The sequence below is a fragment of the Ailuropoda melanoleuca genome, chromosome 4, assembly GCF_002007445.2.
Source record: "Ailuropoda melanoleuca isolate Jingjing chromosome 4, ASM200744v2, whole genome shotgun sequence".
NCBI classification, from domain to species: domain Eukaryota; kingdom Metazoa; phylum Chordata; class Mammalia; order Carnivora; family Ursidae; genus Ailuropoda; species Ailuropoda melanoleuca.
In genome coordinates, this window is record NC_048221.1 from 29,377,854 (window position 1) to 29,392,664 (window position 14,811).

The window sequence follows — 14,811 nt, forward strand, 5'->3', positions numbered from 1 at the left end:
AAAACCATTCAAACAGTCGAGTTTCAAAACTGGCTTTATCTGCTATAAAACCCAACTGGACAACATCCAAGTCCTCACTTCACCTGGAATCAGACAGAATTTCCGCTTTGGAACATAAAGAAGAATGCACCTAATTAAAATTTATACCGTTTGACAAATTTCAGGGGCTCTTAGAACTGGCTGGTGGCCAAAATCTGCTCAGATCTTTAAGCCAGAAACCCAGGAGTCAACCTGGGTCCCTCTGTTTCTTCGACCTTATTCCTTAATTACCAAGTGCAGTTGATTTTTTATTATTTAAATTTTTTTACCTCCTGCAAAGTTTTCCACTCTGCTCAGTCTCTCCCTTTCACACCCTCACTATCTCAGTCCCAGTCCACAGTTTTGCTTCCATGGACAAGCGTAGAGGAAACTCTTAATGGGTGTCAGGGATAACCAGAATGATTTTCATCCTCCTCCTGGCCGTGACATGCATCCTACCATCTTCAAATGCCATCATGCCTTTCCCTGCTAAACCCCTTCCATGGGTCACCCCTGTTTACATGAAGGGAGCCTCAAACTGACCACTCATATTCCACTTCCCCGATTTATCCTGTATCTGTCCACCTATTCTATGGTTTACTTGACATTTTTCTTTAAAATAACTTATTAAACATGAATAAATTTATTTTGAAAGAAAACTTGATATTATAGCCTTGATACACTAATTATATATTATGCCTTTTCCCAGCATCTTATGTTCAAACTCACATTCTTCCTAAGTTTAAATCTCTACCTTGATGTCATCACCTCCTGGGCCCTGCCAATAATTCTTCTGTTACAATGATCACACTGCTATAATTTATTTGTTTTTATATTTATTGTTCCTACTGGACTGTGAGTGAGCTCGTCAAGGGAAAGAACCTTATTCCTTTTTTCTAAATTCTCACTTCTAAATTCCTAGCACAGAACCTTGTTCTTTTTAAATTCCTGGTACAGTTCTTGATATGTATGTAGTAGGAGGTCAGTGTATACTTGGTATGTTTCATTTGGTTTTGAATGCCATGCTCTTGGGAAACCAGAGCAATTTTTTATAAAGTTTTCTGATAAGATTTTAAAACACTGCATAAAAGACATGCAATCCATCACCAAATTCTTTGAATTTTCTTTCTAAAATATATCCCAATTCTTTCTGTCCCCACTGCTACTCCCCAGTCAAGCCTCCATGATGTCCATCTGGGACATGGCAATAGGCTCCTAGCTGGTCTCCCTGCTTTACTCTTGTCCCTACTCCACTCACTACACAACAGATGGAGTGACCTTTTAAGTGGGTAAATTGGATCATTAATACACTCATTCTAAATCAGGATGGGAAACTATGGAAGGGTTTTGAGCAGGGCAGAGACACAATTATATTTCTATTTAGATGGCCCCTGCGGCTGCTAGGTGAAGGCATTGTGGATGAAAGGGGCAAGAGAGAAAGTAGGGAGATCCTCAAGTTCACAATTGCAGTGGTGCAGGTGGAAGAGAGAGGATGGTGCCTGGACTGGGACAGAGGCCATGGCAGTAGCTGGATGGCTGGTAAACACATCAGCCCTGAGGCCAACCTGGTCAGCTCCACTGTTGTGTGGATTACCCAGCTGTAATCCACTGTCCTGGACAGTGCTCTCAACTTTCTTGAAACAATATATTAACATATTCATGGCAGAAATTGACATAAATGGGAGGCATGGCCAGGGCTACAGAGAGAGAGGGTTCATTGGTCTATAATTAACAGTATTGTCTTCCAGTTCTAGTTCAGATGTTTGCTCTGAGAGGCTGGGCAAGGTGCTTAACCTCCTGGCGTCCTGGAAAACAGGGCAGGGTCAGCAATTGTTCTTCCTGCACAGGGTCATTGTGGGGATTAAGTGAGATGATTCTTGTGGAGTATAAGCACAAGGCACAGCAGAAAGTAGATGCACGTTAAATGTCGGCCTTATTATAAACTATCTCTGGGTATAGGGAAAAGCATATCATTACCAGTAATAATAGCTAAATACGTGAAAAGAAATCTCCCTGGACATATGGACATAGAAAAATAGGTGAAACAAAAATCAAATGAAGAAGGCAGGTGAAAAATTTTGTATTGGTAGTAATGACTGGCAAGGTTGTCGCAGTCTCGTACTTCTCTGGAATTATATCTGGCAGCTACTACCCATTTTTCTTTCCCCTTAACTTGAACCCACACAGAGAGATTCAGAACAGTGAATACAGACACTACATCCGAAGTTTATAGTTTTAATTGACGAGAATGAAAGCAGGAAAAGGAGTGCACGAAAAGCCACAGGGTGTAACTCATACGGGAGCATTAATTCTCCCTTCAGAATAAAAATCCTAGCTCCTGCCTGGCCATGTTTACTACTGCGCTGTGCTGTGCCAGGCCCTCTCCTGGAATTTATCGTACCTCCCTGGAGGGGTTAAGGCCTTGAATCGGAAGCCATGTCGCCTAGCTGTGTGTGCGACCTTCAGTAAGTTACCAGACGTATCTGTGCCTCAGCCTTTCATCTGTGTGACGGCATCGTCACAGTAGCTACTTCGAGGACTGTTGTGAGGCTTGAATAGTTAATGGAATCTGCAATGCTCAAAACAACACCTGGCACAAAGCAAACGCTTCTTAGCTACTTCATGACATCACTACTCCTATTTTGTTGAGGAACCTGAAGTTGCGGGAACCTGCTCAGGGTTCCCCAGCTGGTGAACGACGTAGTCAGAATGGCAACTCGGAACAGCCGGGTTCCAGAGCACCCCTTCCACGCTGCTATTCTTCCTCCCATTTCAGATGATGACAAACTTTGGTGTCTTCACCGAAACGAGAACACAAATCGCTCTTCCAAGTGAGTTTTTCTGGTGAAAGCCTTCTGAGTGGGAAAGCTGAGTGGGATCAGAGAAAAATCAACAATCCTCCTTTGCAAAGTATCAGCTGGTTTGTGTGAAGGAGGGGCTTTCCCTCAGAGGTTTTCCTCAGAATTTATTGCTAATTTGGCACATACCAGAAGGTGTCAAAACCGAGAAAAACTGAGGGCTGCACTGTATCATTTCTGTCTAGTCAGCCCGGGCTCTCTGTTCTCTTAGGTTGAAACATGCTCACTAGACAGAATGAGAAGTACCTGGAGCAGATGGGAGTTCTGTCCCTGCAGACGTCCAGGTGGCTTTCCCCTCCAGCTCCCCACACTACAGACAGATCTATCTGCATGGGCATGAGCGGCCTTCCACTCTCTCTTCAGGCCATCAGGATTGTGGGAATTGGGATTTACAAACAGATAAATCAGCATTCTAGTGTTGTGAGCAGAAGTTTAGCCTAGTGGTTCTATCTCCAACTCAGGGTGGAAAAATCTATGTGGGAATTTTGGCCCTGCCATCAACTCTCTTTTGGCTTGACTGTCGTCTGCTTCAGTTTCTTTAGCTGTAAAATGGGGATAGTGCGTGAAGTTGTTGTGAGGACTGATGGAGAGCATGCGTGGCTAGTGTTTAGCACAGACTGGCTCACAGTAAGTGCTTGGTTACATCAGGCAATATTGTTGCTTGGCGTTATCCTTAGTAGTGGCAGGGCAGGGGTAGAAATAATAGCTCCAGTACAAAGAGCACGTAACTACCAACTTTGCAAAGGATTCATCTTTGGATTCTTTATCTGAACTTATGTTTGGCTTTGGGGTGCACATCTATTGGGAAATAAAGCAAGGTACACGCGTCTGGGTTTGGAGCTCCAGGTCACATTTTGCCTTGTGATTCTAATATATCCTTGCTTGTTGTATTTTTGTAAAACCCATGCCAGTGGATCATTGACACCCCTGTCATTTGCTGGGGGCATTTTAGTTAGGTGAGAGGCCAGAGTGAACTATGAAGGACTAAACAGAGAAGAGAAAGATGTTCGTGGGTCTTCCATGATCCCCTGGCTTCAGGATCCCTCTGCCCTGGAACTCCTTGGCAGGGCAACACCATGGTGATGCTTATAACTTGTCATTTTATTAAAAAAATGGGATGGTCTTCCTCCATCTGATGTTTATGAATGTTAATGAATTAGTAACTCAGCCCTATTTATTAAGTATCTTCTATGCTTAGCACTAGGTGTGCACATGGTGGGTGCTCCATAGCTATTCATGAGGAAATTTTTTACTGATTTCTTCCAGGATGGATGAATATCCAGTCAGGGAGAAGAGTTAGTGTTCCCCTCAGGACATCTGCCAGAATCACTTGCCCCTGGACACCATACAAAGGGGTAAGGATAGTAGAGAGGGACACGGAAACCGGGGATAAGTTGAAGTTTCAACTTGGGGGGCTGTGGAGCCAGAAGTCACTGAAAAGCCTAGAAAATGAGGAATTGGTGCCATTCTGGTCTAGGCAGAGATGAGCTCAGCCCTAAGGGAAGAGGGGGCTGCATTTGTCTTCCTCTGTGTCCCTGTGCTGCCACAGCACCTAGCCCACCACAAGTGGTAATGAGGCAGGGCCTTTTTTAAAAATTTTCTTTTCTGCTAGAAATTCTTCATGTGAATTTCTTCTAAGAAGAGCAGTCACACTGAGACAAAACCAAGATTCCCACTGGGAAACATCCCTCCCCTCCTGGGAGAGACAGTGAGAGCATGGAGGATGTTAAGACTCCAGATGCTTGAGTCTTCTTGCAGCAGCCCAGCAGGAAGAAGCATGGGCTGGGGGAGAAGCACAGTAAATGAATGAAAGCAAATGATGGTGACAATAGTCTCCACCACCAACTCTTACTTAGCTACAGCCCTAACCATGTATCAGCCCCTGTTCTAAATGCTTTACATGTATTAACTCATTTGATTCTCACAACAACCTTATGAGGCAAAATTATCATGACCTCCATTTTATGCTGAGCAAAATGAGGTTCACAGAGGTTAAGCAACTTGCCTATAGCTGGTAAGTGGTTACTGCCAAGGACTCCATCCTAGGTGATTGACCTAGTTGGCATTTACAGACAATATTACAACAAGGAAGATAAAACAGAATCATAAAAGTATTCAATTAGTCCAAAAGAAGGCAAAAAAAAAAAAAGAGGAAAAGAGAACAGAGATCAGATGGAATAAACAGAAAACAAAAAGCAAGGTGACAAACAGCAATTTGACTTAAACCTAACTATACCAATAATCACATTAAATATAAATAGGCTAAATATCCCAATTTAAAGGCAGAGATCTTCAGACTGGATTTTAAAGGCTAGAACTAATTCCATGCTGCCTGCAAGAAATGCACTTTAACTCTAAAAGCATAAGCTAAAAATAGTAGGATGGAAAGGATTTGCCATGATAACATTAGTCTTTTAAAAAGCTGGAGTGACTGTATGACTGTCACACAAAGTAAATTTCAGGGCAAAGAATATTACTAGGGATAAAGAAGAACATTTCATAATAATAAAAGGGTCAACTCATCAAGAGGCCATAATAACCTTAAATGTTTATGCATCTAAAAACAGAGCAAAATGGACAGAATTGTAAGAAGAAAAAAATAAATCCGTAATTATAGTCAGAGATTACAATACTTCTTTCTCAATAATTGCTTAGAAAATCCATAAGTATTTGGACGATTTCAACAACACTACCAACTTAATCTAATTGACATTTATAGAAGATAAGCCAACAAGAGACAGAAAATGGAATCCTAAAAATATTCAATTAGGTCAGTAGTAGTAGTCTTGTTTGAGAGTCAGTGCCAATCTGAGTGGTGTTTTGGAGATTTGCAGGGAGGAGAGAGAGGGTGACAATTTGGAAGAACAAGAGGTCCAGAGTAGCGGCACAGCTAAGAAAATGGAAGAGGAGAGGGGATTTTCAAGAAGCATGGCTGAGACTTATAAACTGTATCCCCTTCAAGTTTTGCTGAAGTGTAACAAGAAAACCAGATTTGCTGTAAATTACTCTGGGTTGGTGTACTGTGGTTCACTGACTGAATCCAAAGTGGGATCAGGGAAGCTCTGTATTTCATTCAAGTTTTGGGTCCTTTGTTAAGGTTGAATTGGAAGGAATAACACAATTCTAGACCCAGCTCCAATGCTTAATCTCATTTGGGCAAGTCTGTTCACCATTCCATATCTGTTTCCCTATGTGTAAAGTGGGGATTCATTCATTCACTTATTCCTTTACACAACAATTAGGTTAATTTATTGGACTTTTACTATGTGGCAGGCTCTGTAAGAGCTACTTTGAACAAGGGAGACAAATGTCCCTGGTGACAAGGAACTCAGTCCAATGGTGGGGGGGGGAGATAACAAACCAATAAACAAAGAAATACGTGATATGTGAGATGATGATAAATGCTCTCCTGAAAATAAAGCAGAGTAAGAGAAAGAGAGAGGATGCAGGTGGGCCAGGAAAGGAAGGCATTCTGATATGGTACAGAGACATGCAGAAATCAGGGGAAGCCATATAGAAAGCTGCGTGGGGAAGATGAGGCATCCAAGACAGAGGGAAGGGTGGGGACAAGGGCCCTGAGGTGCAGGTGCACTTGGAGTCTTTGGGGAAGAGCAAGGAGGCCAGTGTGGCTGGAGGAAAGATCAAGGTCAGGTAGGTAATGGAGTCTTCACAGCCATGGTAACAACATGGGTTTTACTCTGAGATGGGAAATCATTGGAGGTTTTCCAGCATTGGAGTGGCAGGATCAGATTTGTGTGTTAAAAAAACTACTCTTGCCTCATGGTGGGAAACAGGCTATAGGGAAGCAAGGACAGCAGTAGGGGGACTGTTTACAGAGTAAGGGCACTAGTGAAAGAGAAGAGGAATGGAGGCTTGGATCCAAATGACCATACAGTGTGGTGAGGAGAGGCTGAACTCTAGGTTTATCTTGAAGGTGCAGTGAATAGAATTTGCTGATGGATGAGATGAAGAGCAAAAGTGAAAGAGAAATGTCCAAGATGACCCCATGGTTCTTGGTCTGAGCAAGTTGGTGAAGGGAGACGCCATTTAAGATGGGAGGATAATGATACCTAGTCCCTGTGAGGCTGTTTCAGAGATAAAATAAGAAAGTGCATGTGAATATACTGGCTGAGCTTGAAAACACCATACAGATGTAAAATATGAAAAATTACTCTCCAAAAACTTGCTCATTGTCAAATAGGCTGAGATGTTAATGTCTTAAAGCCAGAAATTAGCGTTGACTTTCTCACTAAAATTTTTCTGTTCAGTAAGGTAAGTGGTTGATTCAAGGAACCACAGTTTACCAACAAGGACTCATTCACAGTAATTCTGATTTTCCTTTTATGTTTTAATAAACATGAAAGTAGATATAATTTATAACCTCAGCCATGCTTTTTAAAATTCCCTTTTCTCTACTATTCTTTAAGCTCTAACACTATTCTGATATTTCTCTCCTTCTTCCCCACACAATGGGGCTCAATTAAGCTATTTTAACTTTAAATGAAAAAAAAATTGTAGTCCATAATAAACATTTTTATTTTCTTTGAGTCACCCTTGTGAAACTAATGCTGTACATGCCTGATTTAGGCTACATTGGGTCTGAGAGTGTTAGTCACTAGAAAGCCATTACCTACTTCTCAGGGCTCCTTTAGGCCTTCCTTATTATTTCCTAGCAGAGGGGTGATTTTTACACGGCAGTCCAGTAATATGAAATAGCTAAACTGTCAGAAGGGAGTTACATATTTCTTCTGTCATCTGTAGGGTCAAGGGAGCTTGAAATGTCTCAATAACTTTACAAATGAATCAACAGAAAAATTAGTGAATTCAGATCAGTTAGTTCAGTTTCCTAAAAGAGGAGGATGTGGGAAATGGGAATGTGTCCCATGGAGAAATTAATACCCGTGTAAAGTGTGCTGTGGGGATTAAATGTGGGAGTACTTGGAAAACTCCTAGCTTGGTGCTTCAAAGGGGCTGAGAAGGTGGGTTGAGCTACTGATCCTTGAAGGAAGTTTAAAAAGACTGAACTTTTGAGCACAGATACATTCAATCATTTTTGGTCTGTCTCTTTGGTCTGTCTTACCCTCCTCATTTCTCTCTCTCTCGTCTCCTTCCATCCTGCTCACTCATACTCTGGTTCCTTTAGCAAATAGTTGCTGAGTATTTATGAGCCAGTATTTTACTAAAGATGCAGACAGAATCTTTTCCTGCGTGCTATAGAGACTTAAAAGAATTCCCAAACCCATTGCCTTGAAACTGGAGTGTTTACATCAAGGGGGAGGAAATATAGGGGAGAAATTCCACTTAACATTTTTGGAATATATGCCAGGAGTATGATAAGAAGGAGGAAAAGCTGGGGCGCCTGGGTGGCACAGCGGTTAGGCGTCTGCCTTCAGCTCAGAGCGTGATCCCAGCGTTATGGGATCGAGCCCCACATCAGGCTCCTCTGCTATGAGCCTGCTTCTTCCTCTCCCACTACCCCTGCTTGTTGTTCCCTCTCTCGCTGGCTGTCTCTATCTCTGTCAAATAAATAAATAAAATTAAAAAAAAAAAAAGAAGGAGGAAAAGCTGACTTCACAAACATTTCATGAGAAATCTTTGTGATGCTAACTTGGCTGAAGAGAAGCTAGCTGCCCTTCATCACGGATGGTTGAGAAAAGACTACATATATAGCAAGGGTCTGGTTCCCTCTCCCACAGCCTTCCCATGGCCACAGGCAGAAGAGTTTTGGTATAATTCTATCTCAGGCTCTGGGAAGAGTTTGGCTTCAAGATAATGCCATGCAAATTCTCTAAATCCACGCCAGAGCTCAGGTTCAGTACTTGGCCTCCAGCTTGTCAGAAGACCTTTTCTTTTCTGGAGTTCCCCATACCTGACCCCCACCAGTGCCCTGACTGGGAGATATCTCTCTTTCTCTGGAACCTTGAGTGTTCCATGTTCCCTAAAACTCCAAGGCACCAAAGCTAGAATGTGTTCTTTATTCCCTGACCGCATGTTGCTGTGGTCTGCCCATCTGCCAGGGAGTGTACTTCCTGTCCTGACTGCTCCCTCCTGGACCTGTTTAAAGTCTTTAAATAATCTGTCTTAATCAGTTGCTAGTCCTTGGTGTTGGGTTTTTGCATTCCCCAAACCTCTAGCACATAACCAATTCTCAGTTTTCATGTCAATTTTATCACTTTAAGCCATCTCACAAATGCACACACCCCAAAGAGAACTGAGACTTTTCTACTGACCAGAGGGGCTAAGCAGAATGATAGGCAGTTGGCAACTGGTACCTGCAGAATCCTTGAAAAGCAATCCATTCCCTTCCACTGGTTAGACATCCCCCCATTCAGAATTATATGGCCCAAATTCTAAGTGATCACATTTACTGAGATAGTGGGGTCCAAGCAGTTTAATAGGCCATGGCATATACCCAGCTGTCAATAAACATTTTTTGTACAAATCATTGATCTGTGAATTGAAACTTATTTTACTTATTGTTTTTTTGCCACTTGAAATCACTTAATTGCTCATGCCTCTCAACCTTAAGAAACTGAAGGTGATCATAAATTTTCTATGGTTTGTTCATTTATGTAAAGACTACACTAAACACAAACACTGATTCAATGTGAATTGAATGTTTGAATGTTACCACCTATGGCACCTGCTCGTGTCTCTTGGACGTGGTTGTTAGTGAAGGTAGAAGTGGATGATTCAGAGAGTCTGAAAGATCTAGATGCCACTGAAAAGGTACATGCAGCCAGTAAAACCTCCTAAACCAGAATCACCCAGCATGCTTCTGGGAACATTCTGAATCGTACTGGAAATCCTATTAGAAAAGAAGGAAATTATTCTATCTTGACAGCACAAATGCACAAAGGGTAATGATAAGAATTGAGGAAACTTATAGTAAATATCAAAATCAAGTATTTTAAAACTCTCTCATGAATCCTTTGTATTTCCTTCCATGTACTTCTCTGAAAGTCAGTTTTCCTTTTTAGAAAATATTTTAAGAAATGGATGGAGATCTCCCTAAAACTCCCACTCGGAGAAGGAACACTTACCCGGAATGCTTCATGTTTTGAGGCTTATCCATTCGGACAGCAAGTTTGATTTTAAGGTCTTGATCAGGGCAGTTTTTGGAGACTGTCATTTTGTGCCACTCTGACTGTTTGGGGCTGTTTGGGGTGGGATGGAGAATAACCTGTAGGGAAAAAGGACAACCGTCTTAGCCAGAAAATGGAAACCCTGTCATGTGTATGTTTTTAATCAATGAGAAACTTTGCTGCTGAGAAGCTGAGTGTCTTGTCCAGCTCCCATAGCTGACAGGCATTTAAATAAAGCAGAAGCCTGGCTGTCGGACTTCAATCCAAGGCTCAGTCTACCAACTGCCTCATGCCAAGCAGACCGGCTCGAGGAAAGAAACGGTGTTCTCTTGCTCTCTTCTCTCCCCACCTGGATAATTCAGTAAAAAAAGTTAGGATCATGGTTTCTATGACTCTTGTTTTTGCATTTTCCTAAAATTCAGAAGTCCTGAAGCAACCCAGAACCGACAATGTTCACACACGAGTCTCTCCATATAAGAAGATGAATGTATGAAAGGAAGAAATGTCCTTACACATTAGGGCACCTCTCGTCCACTCATCTTTCTACTCCTCGGGATTGCTTCCCCCGTTTTAGGAGGAGACATCGCTAAAAGGCTGTAGGGGAAAACTGGAAGGGACTTTATGTGAGGGATGAGAAATGTGAGACCTACGGAAGGGAAGGGCCTTGCTGACACTCACACATTTGCACACCATTTGCCAGGACGTGGCATCTCTGTCACACAGCACCCAACTCTGTCCTGGCTTGAAAGGAAGCACACACAGCAGGAAGCATGGGTTCTTTGACAGTGTCTTTCACTGTGTGCTTTGGAGACGTATTCTCAACCTGAGTCTTCTGCCCTGGTTCGCAGTGTCTCTGGGGCCAGAAGTGAGGCAAGGAGTGGATAGCTCAGCACATCCGCTTCTTCATTTTGCCACCCGAGTTCTCAGGAGCCACATGGGATCTGAGGAACATGCACTCAGGCAGGAGCGAACTACCTGGAAAATCCCCTAAGCTGAAGGAACAGGAACTAAATATAGGCACAACAAAAGCTGGGCTTGCTAAGATTTGCTTTTGTGGTGGCGGCCTGCCCTGGTTTGTTGCATGTGGCTTTGGCTCTGTTTTCACAGCATCTATTTTCTTTAGGTGCAGGGGGAGGCAGCCTCTCTCCTGGGCTGCTTGCACCTCTGCAGGGGGACAAGAGGGGCTGAGAGTCTCAGAGGCAGACACCCTGGCCTTCCAGATGCTGCCAGCCTCACTGCCCGCCTGCAAGCCTGGCTTGCAGGGAGGGTGGAGCCGATGGCTTCCCGCGAGGCGGCGCAACGAGAGCTCAGGAAGAGTAGGAGAGCGGGAGAAACACAAAATGGGCCCCCTCTCATGGGCCTTGTTTGTGCTGATTTTTCACCCCTCCTCATTTCAGGCCTGACCCTTTTCTCCCTCCGTTACATTCCCTCTCTCTGATGAAAGAAAATTGATCCATTTTTGCTAAACGCAAAATCTGAGTCTTCTCAGTGTCTTATGACATGATCGAAATAGGAGGCCTGATTTTTCAGACCTGAGGCTGCCAAAGATTTTCTGATTGTGCCCTATGCCGGTAAAATATGTTGAGCCAGTAGCCCAATCTCTGTAAATATACTGCTATCGATATAAAAATATATGACCATCAATATATAAATATAGAAAACATCATTATATATTTGTATGTTACATAAATATATATCATTATACTTATATTTTATATATTTACATTATGTACACTTACTTTGTATAAATATATTACATTGTTACATATATCAAAAAATATACACAAATATAGAAGTCTTAAAAATAAGCCAAAGATAAAAAGCCATATTTTTAAGTATCTTGCTGATTTTGGTGGCTTTATACTATCATAGCCATATTGTAAGGTACTCTATATATTTAGGGCAAGGCTCATTGTTCACAATACTGGATGTAAATCTATAGGTCAAGTAGTCTTGTAAATAATTTCAGAATATCTTGACTGATGTCTATCCTAGCTGATCACTTTGGCAGTGATTTCCTCTCACGATGTGGATGACAGAACGCCTGCTTAGCAGGACGGGTGTCAGCTCCACCATTTTTGTGCTGTTTGCCAGGCTTGGAATAGTAGTATCATGCTAAGATTACAGCACTTCTGTAGTCATCTTTTCGGGCCATTTATTCATTCTGTGAGGGTTAATTTAGTTAAAATTCTATCATAGAATGTATAAAGTGACATAACCGGTACCAGCAAAGTGTACTATGTTGTAGGCTGCTGGAGGCAAGTAAGTCCGGGTGCCACTGGGCAGCAGAGACCTCTCCCTCCCCTCAGAGCATGCCTGTCCCTATATGTCACTCTATCTCGTGTTCCCATTTCCTGAGACCCCAGATGGAGAGAGGGGGCGCTGCTATCCCTGGGATGTCCCTGACATCCCTGATGCTGTCTCCTGAGCTAGTCTGGCCTGAGGGGTGAGGGGGGTGATGTGCTGGGAAGCAAGGAGGGGGAGGGGCTGGTAGGAGAAAGCCCAGCCAGGGCCAGAACAGCAGCAGGCAAGGCCCCGAGCCTCCTTCTGCTCCTGCCCATTTGGCAAAATCAAAGCAGGAGCAGCGCTCTGGGCACCCGGAGCTCGTTAACAGGCCTTCCACCATATGGATTCTGGGCGTGTTTCCCACTGGCAATATGGTGTCCATTCGCCGACACAAATGACCACAGCTCATTACTGGCCCGTCCACAAAGACTTCTTCTTCCATGTGGTGGCTCCCCGGGGAGACTTCCTCTCCAGGGTGGCTGGAGAGATGAGGTCACTGCAGCTCTCCTCCACCTTCAGCTCCACCCTGCCATGTGCCTGACGGGTCGACGACTCCTTTGTATGTGTCAGCCCTGCTGAATTATTAGGGTCCTCCTGGGTGCACATGAGCCCTGAGCAGTCCACACACCTCATCTGGACATTCCAGGCTGCTAATCAAGCACTTTGTCATCTCAGCCGAGGCCCATGTGTGCTGTGCTTTGATGTGGTGATGCTGATGTGGGAACACAACCCACTCTGTGCAGTGAGCTGCATGCCAGCCAGCCCCAGCTTCTCTTAGTTACCTGGGCTCATAGGCAGGTCCTTCTGGGGGGCTGCTTTACCCTGAGCCTTTACCTGACTGATCCTCTCCAAGCCTTAGCCTATATAGCCCTCCCTACCACTGCATCCACCTCTGACCCCGAGAAGGCAGCCCTGAGCCTCAGACTGGGTTACGTCCCCTTGCTATGTGCTCCCAGGTGTTCTTTCTCTAGAGACCACTTACCATGTTGCACTATGATTCCTAGTTTTTATGTCTATATCCCTTAAGTTTTTTGAAGTTAGAGATTTTTGCCTGTCATTATTTCTGTTTGTTCTGTGCATGCCACAAATGATGGGATACCGTGGGCTCACAATCATATCCAATAACTAGAAGTTTGATTATATTACAGTACTGGCAAGGATGTAGAGAAACAGTCACTCATGCCTTTTGTGGAAGTATCAATTGGTGTATACTCTTTAAGGGACAATTTGGTAGTATCTGTCAAAATTCAAACTTCATTCAGCAAAATACTTTTTTGAAAACTATCCTACACGTACACACACATATGTGTAAAGAAGTAAATTCAAGGTTATTCACTGAAGAATTGCTTATACAGTCAAAGACTGGAATCAATCTAAATATATTATGATACATCTATATGTGGAATATTACACAGCCATGAAAATAGGAAGCATGTCAGCATGGGTTGACATGGACTAATCTCCAAATATAACTGATATTTCAAGCAAAGGGCAAAGCAGTAGGTATACAGTAACTTCCAGCAGGTGGGCTTTCTTTCTTTCTTTCTTTCTTTCTTTCTTTCTTTCTTTCTTTCTTTCTTTCTTTCTTTCTTTCTTCCTTTNCTATTTCAAGCAAAGGGCAAAGCAGTAGGTATACAGTAACTTCCAGCAGGCGGGCTTGCTTTCTTTCTTTCTTTCTTTCTTTCTTTCTTTCTTTCTTTCTTCCTTTCTTTCTGTCTTTCTTTCTTTCTTTCTTCCTTTCTTTTGAGCGATGTATATACAAATGCTTGTATATGCTATGCTTATACATGCATCGAATACTGGGTGAAGAATACACAATAAACTGAAAACAAGGTTTTTCTCTGGAAGAGACACTAGGGCAAGTTGGGTTTTCACTAATATCTGTTAATTTTTTTTTTTTACCATGCATGACTTATTTTTTCAATTAAAAAGGTTGATTAAAATGAAGCATAATGAATATGGAACAAACTAGATATTGTTGAATGAATGAATGTAGCACTGGGATTTTAAATGTTGCTGTGTCCTGCTAAGCTTGGGACCAATTAGAGCATAGAAACACCTCTCAGGGGTACGAGAAATTGCTCCACTTTTAAAAAAGAAAGCAGTCATCACCAGCTGCTGCCTGCAGAGGTGTTGCCAGCAGAGGGCGCCCCAGCTGGCACAAGGACGAGGCAGGACCGCAACTGGTGAAAAGTTTCTTTGGTAGGAAGAGCAAATTCTTATCTGGGAAAATATATAACAGGGTTGGAGGAGAGGATGAGTTATTCAGAAATGAAAACCTGTATGCGGCTGTGGCAAGCTTGTGGCCTTCACCACAGCAGCAGAGCCAGGGTTTTATTTCTGCATAGGGACAAACTGGTACAGAGGAAATGGTCCTGGAGATGAGTTAACATCATTCCTCGCACGTTACTTACTTCCTCTGGGCTCCAGTGCACTCGTCTGGGCAGGATGAGTAATAACTCATTAAGGTTATGATGGAGCATCGGGGAGGGGGCTGCACAGCGTCCTCAGGGCTGTGCCCTGGCCAATGGCCAATGTACGGTGCCTGGGCACCACCTAACTAG

The 14,811-nt window shown here is 43.1% G+C and overlaps 1 protein-coding gene across 1 annotated transcript in view; it reads right to left on the reverse strand.

Moving 5' to 3' along the window:
- CADPS (calcium dependent secretion activator) overlaps positions 1–14,811 on the reverse strand; it is a 499,023-nt gene that overhangs the window by 171,501 nt on the left and 312,711 nt on the right. Inside the window, 1 exon segment of the mRNA XM_034658585.1 lies at positions 9,920–10,059. Within this exon segment, the coding sequence (XP_034514476.1) occupies positions 9,920–10,059 (140 nt within the window).